The sequence below is a fragment of the Gekko japonicus genome, unplaced genomic scaffold (genome assembly GCF_001447785.1).
Source record: "Gekko japonicus isolate JY-2015 unplaced genomic scaffold, Gekko_japonicus_V1.1 scaffold6263, whole genome shotgun sequence".
NCBI lineage: Eukaryota > Metazoa > Chordata > Lepidosauria > Squamata > Gekkonidae > Gekko > Gekko japonicus.
In genome coordinates, this window is record NW_015174441.1 from 23,895 (window position 1) to 32,772 (window position 8,878).

General features: G+C 55.4%; 1 protein-coding gene across 1 annotated transcript in view; it reads left to right on the forward strand.

Annotated features, from left to right (window-relative positions):
- The window catches only part of PCGF1 (polycomb group ring finger 1), a 12,124-nt gene extending 7,857 nt beyond the window's left edge, over positions 1–4,267 (forward strand). Inside the window, exon 9 of the mRNA XM_015424391.1 lies at positions 4,082–4,267. Coding sequence (XP_015279877.1) covers positions 4,082–4,267 — 186 coding nt within the window. The remainder of the gene's footprint in view (positions 1–4,081) is intronic.
- The last annotated feature ends 4,611 nt before the right edge of the window (positions 4,268–8,878 follow it).

Sequence of the window (8,878 nt, forward strand, 5' to 3'; positions counted from 1 at the left end):
CAAAGTGGGAGCTCCGGACCCGCCCTCCGCTGGGGGCAGCACGGTGGAGGGGCGCCCCCCTGAGCATGTGCAGAGCGCCTTCCTGCCACACGCAGGACCGGCGGCAAGGTGGGAGAGGGCTTTGCCCGGCTGCCGTCAGAGGGGGCTTTTCGCAGCAAAAGTGGCCGCTCCGGACGGAGCAAAGTGGGAGCACGGTGGAGGGGCGCCCCCCTGAGCATGTGCAGAGCGCCTTCCTGCCACACGCAGGACCGGCGGCAAGGTGGGAGAGGGCTTTGCCCGGCTGCCGTCAGAGGGGGCTTTTCGCAGCACGCACGGTGGCCCTCCCAGTCCCTTGGGGGGTGGCTTGGATCCCCCTCCCTCCCCGGTCTGCCGGGGGACAAGGGGAGGTGGGGCGGCCGGGGGCAGAGCAGAGCAGGGCATGATGGGCCCTTGGAGCCCCTCCCTGCCCCCGCCTTTGTGTCCTTGCGCCCTCATAATGGGGGGAGGGAGATGGGGAGAGAGGCTGAGCAGCCTGCCTGGGGGGGGGGAGGGGGCAGCACGCTTTGATATCATGCCCTGCCCCCCCTTTCTCACACACACACACACACACACACCCGCTGCCGTCATGCTCCGGGGCTGCTTAATGGCAGGAGGCTCCAAGCGGCAGGCCCCGGGGTAACCTGAGCCCCCTCCTCGGCTCCCCCTCCTGCGGGCCCGGGCCTGACAGGGGAAGGGAGGGCGGCTTGTCACTGCCAGTTGCTCCAGGCTTCAGCAAAGAGGGCAGGGGGGGGGAGAGTCCTGAAGCCTACCGGGCCCCCACCCATTTCCCTGCAGACGGGCTCAGAGGGACCTGGGTGTTGGGTGATAGTGAGATATTGAAAAAATGGCATTTAGCAGAGATAAGATAGCCCAGCAGAGCCTGAGTAAGATAACTCAGACTGAGAGTCCATGTGTGATTAAAATATAAAGTTTTTACTAAATTCTAGCATGGGGAAGGGTAACTGGGATGAAAATAACAACAGAGCAAAATCTGCTACATCCTTACTCTACAAAGACAAAACTAGAAGAGAGAGATTATGGCTACTCTTCTTCTTCTTCTTCAGAACACCAAACGAAGATGGGAAGAGAAGCCATAAAATGGTGATACACCTTGACACTTTAGTCCCAATCAAATTCCTAGATCAGGGAGAAAATTCCCAGGCATTCCTACATCTAAAGAACATTGGTTACATGAGAAACATGTGACTTCCTGTGAGTAACATAAACAAACATTTAACCCCAGATATCCTGAGTGTTTTCAACTTGTAATACCCAACAGCTCTGTCTCCTGCTCCTGCTCAGAGCTCAGCTGGGTCAGGAGTCTTTGGTGAGGTGCCTTGTCAGAAGCCTTTGAAAGTCCTGCTCTATAATGTCTACCAGATCGCCAATGCTTGTTCACTTTCTTAAAGAACTTCACGAGGTTGTTGAGGCAGGACTTTGCCTGGTAGGTACTGGTTAGTATCAGGGCTATTTTTGGGCAGGAACACAGGAACGGAGTTCCGGCTGGCTCCTGAGTTGGCCACGCCCAGCAGGAACTCATTAGCATAATAGGCCACACTCAATAGCAGAAACTCATTAGGATTGGCTACATTAGGGGGGTGTGGCCTAACATGTCAAGGAGTTCCTGCTACAGAAAGAGGCCGTGGGTTTTGAAAACAAACAAGGTAAACAGAATAAGAAGGGAAAGGTGGGTGTGGCTGGATTACCACACTTCTGGTAACATGGGGGTGTGGCCTAATGTGCTAATGAGCGGTGCTGTCAGGGTGTGGCCTATTATGCTAATGAGTTCCTGCTGGGCTTTTTCTACAAAAAGAGCCCTGGATATCAACAATTAGTATATCAACAGTTTTGCATTTGAGTTCCCTAAGAATTCTTGGGTGTATGGGAGGCTCTCATAAGAACATAAGAGACGCCAACGTTGGATCAGGCCAAAGGCCCATCTAGTCCAACACTCTGTCACACAGTGGCCAAAAATACCAGGTGCCATCAGGAGGTCCACCAGTGGGGCCAGGACATTAGAAGCCATCCCACTGTTGACCCCCCCCCCCCCAAGCACCAAGATGACAGAGCATCACTTGCCCCAGAGCCCCTATCTATACCTTGTGGCCAATAGCCACTGATGGACCTCTGCTCCATATGCTTATCTAATTCCCTTTTGAAGCCGTCCATGCTTGTAGCACCCACCACTTCCTGTGGCAGTGAATTCCATGTGTTAATCACTCTTTGGGTGAATCACTCCATGTGTGAATCACTCACAATCCAGAGACTTGCTGGTTTTTAATTTCCCCAGTAGGTCTAGAATGTCATCTCTTGTCTCCTCAGTTTGACTCAGACGGTGTCTCTGGCATCTGTATGTGCCCCATGGATTCATTCTGTGGCTCTGTAGTTTCTCTGCCACCATCCTGCCCTCCGTAAGCAATCCAAAGGCGCAGCCACCTCCCAGCCTGGTGTCCTGCCCCTGGTGTATGAGAGGACATGCTTCTTCTTTGTCCGAACGTTTTCAGTGAGCTGCTCTTTGGAGCCTCTCTTTACTCACCCTAATCTGGGAGAACCGGGTTTGATTCCCCACTCCTCCACATGCAGCTGATGGTGTGACCTTGGATCAGTCACAAGTTCTCTCAGAGCTCTTCTCTCAAGGGCAGTTCTCGAGAGAGCTCTCTTGGCCCCACCTGCCTCACAGGGTGCCTGTTGTGGGGGGGGGAAGGGAAAGGAGATTGTAATCTGCTCTGAGACTCCTTCAGGTAATGAAGGGCGGGGTATAAATCCAAGCTCCTCCTCTTCCTCCTCCTCCCTGCTGGAATCAATGCAAGCAACTCGGTCAAGAATCCAGACAGGCCCAATAAAGAGAACCAGTGAACAGAACAGCAAAATGAACCGAAAACGCCCCCCATGAGAAGCCAGGGCCCATCTCTCCCCTTGGCTGTTTCTTGAGCTCCTGGCCAGAGCCACCCAGAGCCCAGGTGTGGGAAGAGGCTTACAGACAAAGGCCCAGCCTCAACAGTGGTGTCTGCCCAGGAACCCACCCGCCCAGCACCCCCCCCTCCTACACAGGCGGGCGCGCGCACACATACACACACACACACACACACACACGCAGAGAGAGGCAGGCAGAGTGCTGCCATATGGCTGTCAGGGTGGGAAGGGGCTGTCAGGACCGGAGTGCCGATGCTCCTGGTAACGAGCTCACTGGAGACCGGGCTAATGAGAAAAATCCAAAGGGCGCGTGCCAGCCCGTCTGGCGGGGGGGTGGGCCTGCCTTGGGGGGGGGGGGGGGACGGGTCACACAGACAACTCTGGAGCTTGAACCAAGCCAAAACAGGCCCCCCTTCTCAGGTATTTGGGCAGATCCCTGGTGCTCAGGGTTAGCTGCAAAGAGGCCTTGCCCTGACGGGGAACCCTTTTTGCAGGGCCAGACCCCTGGGAGGGCAGGGAAGAGCTCCGTGCCGCTGAGCCCCCCGGGGCCCGCTTTCCTTTCCTCGGGTGACCCGACTGTGGGGTGGGAGAGAAGTCCTGCTGCCCAGCTTCATGGTGATGCCCACGGCGGCTGTGGCTACGTGCTGCCCGCTCTGTCTTGCTGGAGGAGGGCAGTGACTCACCCGGGCCTGGCGCTTCCCTCCTTCCCCAGCCCTCCCAGGGGACCCGGGCACTGTGAGGAGAGGAAGAGACCAGCCTCGGGCTTCTCGCCAACTTCCAGGAGAAGGAAGCCGGTCACGGGTGCTGCTGGCACCGCTCCCCCTGGCCCACGTCCCGTTCTTTCGTTCTTTCATCGGGGCCCGTGTGGTTAAGCAGGGTCCTGCGAGAGGGAGCCCTCCTCCCCGAGGTTTCCTCCCAGGTGCGCCGGCGCAGCTCAGGCCAGGACCTGGCGGCTGGGGTGCAGACCAGGGAAGGCCCCATCCTCTGCCATCTACAGAGCCAGCCGTTGCCAGTGGGGCAGGAGATCGGCCCCATGTGCCACGCCTCCCCAGTGCCCAGCTGCAGGCCTCTTCTGGCCTCGCCCAGAATGTGAGCCTGGCCGCCCCCAGGAGCTCTCCTGCCCACTCTCCCCCAACGGCTTTTCCTCCAGGCCTTTGCCTGCCCAGCCGCAGCGGCTGCTCAGAGCCCCGTCCGCTCTAGCGTGCACCCCCCTTGCACCCCCCAGGAAGCATGGGCTCAGCAGCACGCGGGGCTCAGCTGCAGCCTGGGCCCTCTTCAAGGAAGCCTGGACGGGGGCACGGGGCGACCCGTGGAAAGGGGCACCTCAGTCTTGTAATCCCGTTGAATGACGTAGACTCCTTTTATTTGTGTGTGTGTGTTTAAATGGTACACTGCCTGGGGTCCCAAGGGTGAAGGTAGGCTAGACATGAGGGCCTGTGGGGATCCTGGTCTCACTCTGCTGCCTGTTCCAGTGTCCCTGTCCTGTCTCTTCCCCCATCAAAGGAGGCTCAAGGCAGCTGAGGAAGCAAGTCTGCCCTCGGAAACAGACACGTTGCAGGGAAAGCACAACCCACACACACGGTCCTCTGTCAGCAGTTGCCCCCAAAGGCCTCCCTCCCTCCCTCCCTCCCTCCCTCCCTGCCTGCCTGCCTGCACATCTTCTGGACGGGGGTCCCAAAGGGAAAGGGTCGCTGCCCCAAATGCCCGTGACTGAGCGACTGAGGCAGGTCTGAGTGTCTCGGGTGGCGGTTCGGGCTGGATGACCTGCTGGGGAGATCTGAGGTGCCGTCCAGGGTTGCATCGGGGAAAGCGAAGGGCTTCAAGCAGCACCTGGAAACAAATGGCTATCCCACGAACAGGGTTGCCAACCTCCAGGTGGGGCCAGGAAACCACCCCTTGCCATTGATCTCCAGGCCACCAAGCTCGCCCCCCCCCCGAGAAAACGGCAGCTGCTTTCGGGGGGGGGGGTGACTCTGTGGCACCGTCCCCTGCTGAGGCCCCTCCCCAAGCCCCACCTTCTCCAGGCTCTGCCCCCCAAAATCTCCAGGTACTTCCCCACCCAGCGCTGGCCACCAGACCAACAAAGCTGCTTTGAAACAAGCGTCAGGGTGATCAAACCGAGACATTCCCGTAAGCAGGGGGGCCATGGCCAGGCCAGGTTGTCTTCAAGGGCAGCCCCAGGCACAGTGCGCTGCCGTGGCCCAGCCTTGCAGTGGAGAGTCAGTGCGTCTTGTCGGTGCCTCTTGAAGCAGGTAGGTCTGCCGCCCTTTCCAGATCCTGTCTGTGGAATTCTGCCTGGCCACTCCCAGGCAAGAGTCTTCAACTAGGAAGCTGCCCGAACCTTGCCTCTGGCAGGATCCGCATGCCAGCCCCAGTCTGTGCCCGCTAGAGCCAGTTTGGTGCAGTGGTTAAGGTGCGCGGACTCTAATCTGGGAGAACCGGGTTTGATTTCTGTTAGATGCCCACTCGCACTTGTGTCTGGATGGCCTTGGGCAAGCCGTAGTTCTGATAAGAGCTGTCCTTGAAAAAGAGCAGTTTCTGTGAAAGCTCTCTCAGCCCCACCTGCCTCACAGGCAGTGTTCCCTCTAAGCTGAGTTAGTGTGAGATAGCGCACAGTTTTTGAGCCTCCAGCTCACACATGTTTGCCTTAGCTCAGGAAGGGATGGCTCCAGAGGGGGTCTTTTAATTTCACCACCCCAGACTCCAACTCCGTAACCAGGGAGGGGTTGATAAGGTCCCGCCCGCACCCTGAGTCAATTAGGGCTTGCACCCGTATATGTGTGCTGAGGCTGGGGTTAATCAAAGTCACAGTCACGAAAAAGAGGGAGGGAAAACTGCTCACCACATTAGGTGCCTCCGAGATTGGGCCCTGCTGCTCCGTGCCTCTTACAGCAGGACCAATCTGTTTCCTGCCGGCTCGGGGTCCTCTCTGCTGGATTCTGCCTCCCCTTCCTCGGGAGCCACTTGCAACGCTTTGGCATATTTTGGCTTCCCAGTCGCCTTCTTCGCTGGTGTGGCGTGGCGCACTTGGGTTGGTTCCCTGGGCCCCTGTTTCACAGGCCCCGATCTGCCCCAATCGGCCTCGAAATGGCCCCGCTCCCCACATTTCAGGCAAAGCCCCTGCCTCATGCGCTGCTCCCGGGTCAACTCCACTTGCCGTGGTGCTTTCCCTTTCGTTGGTTGAGGGGTCGGCCGACCCCCTGCTGTCGCAATGTCCAGCCAAAGGGTTTGTAGGTGGGTTTCCGCGCTCTCTGCCTCTTGCATCCAGGCTGGGAGGGATACAGGATCCACTGCTCTCAGGACCATTTCTCGAATCTCCAGGTTCAGTCCCACTCGGTATAGTTCTGCTAACACCGGATCAGGCCAAGATTTCACTTTGGCCGCGTGGAGCTTGAATTACAACGAGTATTCCCTCACCGATCACCGATCACCTACCTTGTTTAAGGGTTCGCAGGAACGCCCTCGCTTTGGGCCCGGCGTTCCGGTCTTCGAATTGGGCTCACAACGCCCACATAAAAGTGTCCAGATTAATCAATTCCGGGCCCTGGGCATTGTGCAGCCCCACATACAAAGCCACCGTGGGTCCCTGGAGCTATGCCGCCACCACATCCACTTGGCTGCTGTCGTCTGTGGCTTCTATGAGGTCTTTCGGGCGAGGTATCGCCCGTTCTCTCGGACTGGCGGGATGTGGCGCTGGAACTGGGACCTCGGGCAGCCCTGGTTGTGGGACATCCCCCGACTTGGGCACCTGCTGTGGTGGGGCCGGCGGTACCACTGGTCCTGCGGGGACCACCAGATGGGCATCCCTCTCCTCTCGGATGGCTTGGATCACCAGCTGTGGTATCGCCTGGATGACCTCCTCCAGGTTCCGCTGCATCTGCCTTCTCTCCTGATCCGCCACCTCCATCCTCTGGGACAGTTCCAGCCCCTCATCTGGGGACACATGGCCACTTCTTGGCTTGTTCCTCTCTGTCACCCATGCCCCCGGCAATGGTTCAAACTCAGCCCCAAAGGAGGGAAAACCACTCCCCGTAGAAAATCCCCGATCGAACCGGCTGTCTCTCGGTGGCCTTTGCGTGAGCATATAAGTCTCCACAGTCAAGTCCAGTTGAACTGGCCCCAGCTGGAACTTGGTCAGTATCCATGGCCGGGCGGCTGCCTCGGCCCCGTCGGGGTCAGGGACACCAAAGTCGAAGTCTTAGGTACAGCTCCCACACCCGTTGTCGTAACCGGCGTTGTCGTAGTCATTGGCACCGTCGACTGGGTCGTTGGGGTCCCCCCACCGGTCGTGGCTGGAGCCTAGACTCCCCTGGAGTCATCCATATCAGGAATCGGTTTCTCCTCTATGTCGCTCATCCTGGTTGTGGGGAGAGATGCGCAGAGATAGAGAATGGAGGATTCTTAACAGAATGTCAGAACCCACAGCTAACAACGAAGTACACGCATTCAGGAATGGTTATACTTTTATTGCAAAGCTATAGATGCAGTAACATAGGCACTGTTAAGAATGACCACAGCCAGTAGAGCATAATAGGATATAGGGCTTTCGTATGCACCCCCCCCATGGCATTGGCCAATTAGGCACCCTCCTGCACGTGGGATAAGTCAGGCAACCGTTAGGTGGCTAAAGCTGAGAACTCAGAGTCTCTCACGGTAGATAGGAGCTCTCCAGACAACACAGCCTCCTCCTGCACATCTGTAGAGATAAGCGTTTCAGCAAAGGCATAACAGCAGGGATAGGAATGCAATAGCAATTAACAAGACACAGAATTGTGCTGAATAAGAAATTAAGAAATTAAATACTAAACCATCTAACAGGTTATGTTGCCCAGATATGTTTTTTAAGCTGAAGAGTGTCTGAGCCAATGTGTATTAGAACTTAAGAAGAGAGAATTTTCTTTGCCGTTTCTTTCGAGTCTGTTTTCGCCATCGTGCTAACAGGACAAAGAGGCAAGAGGAACTTCATCTCCTGCTGTGAAACTATCTCCGCAAAACAAAGGATTCCCAGAGAACTGACACAGCGCTGGAGACAGGAGGAGATCACAAGCAACCCCAGACGAACGACAGACAACCTCGCTTCTACAAAGGGAAGTTTTGGTAAAGTAATAACAAAAATAAATAAATAAATAAAAATGGCGTCTGCGCACGGTTATAACATACCGAAATTATCGTCCAGTAATTATCGTTTTTGGAAGGAGTGTTTAAAGTGTGTTTTGGAAGCCACCTCTGCGAGTTATGTTTTAACCCAGGAAGCTCCCACGAACAATGCTGACCAGCTCAAAAAGTTTAGAGAAAAGGATGGTCATGCCCGTGCTTTAATTCTTGGCAATGTTGTGATTAGTGATAATCAAAGGCTATTAACATATCAAACAGCGAAAGAAATGATTTCGCATTTAGACAAGAAGTATGCTGCGAAGTCCAAGGCAAATAGCATCTTTCTTAACAAAAAGCTGTTTAATAGCAAAATGCAAAAGGGAGACACAATGAGTGTACATTTGAGTAAGATGATTAATATTTATGATGAACTGAAAGCGATTAATGACCCGCCCTCTGAGAGCTCTATGGTTGCCGCTATTTTAAACTCATTACCTGATAATTATGAAGTTCAGGTTGCCCATTTACGTGATGTAGAGAATTTGAGCGTGGACCATACAGTTTGTTACCTGGAATCAGAAGGCTTCCGGAGAGAACAGTCAAATGTTAATGAAAGTGTGCCTGTACTTAAAATTAGTGACCCTCGTCACAAAGGAAATGCAAAAAAGGCCATTAAGTGTTTTGTCTGTTCCAAGGTGGGGCATCTTTCCAAAGATTGTTGGTTTAAAGACAAAGGAGATCAAAGAGATAAAGGCATGCGGTCTCCCTCTACTTTTTCTGTAAGAGGAAACGCCAGGGGGCGTGGTAATGGCAGACCGAATGTTTCTCAGGAGCAAGCAAAAATGAAACCCGT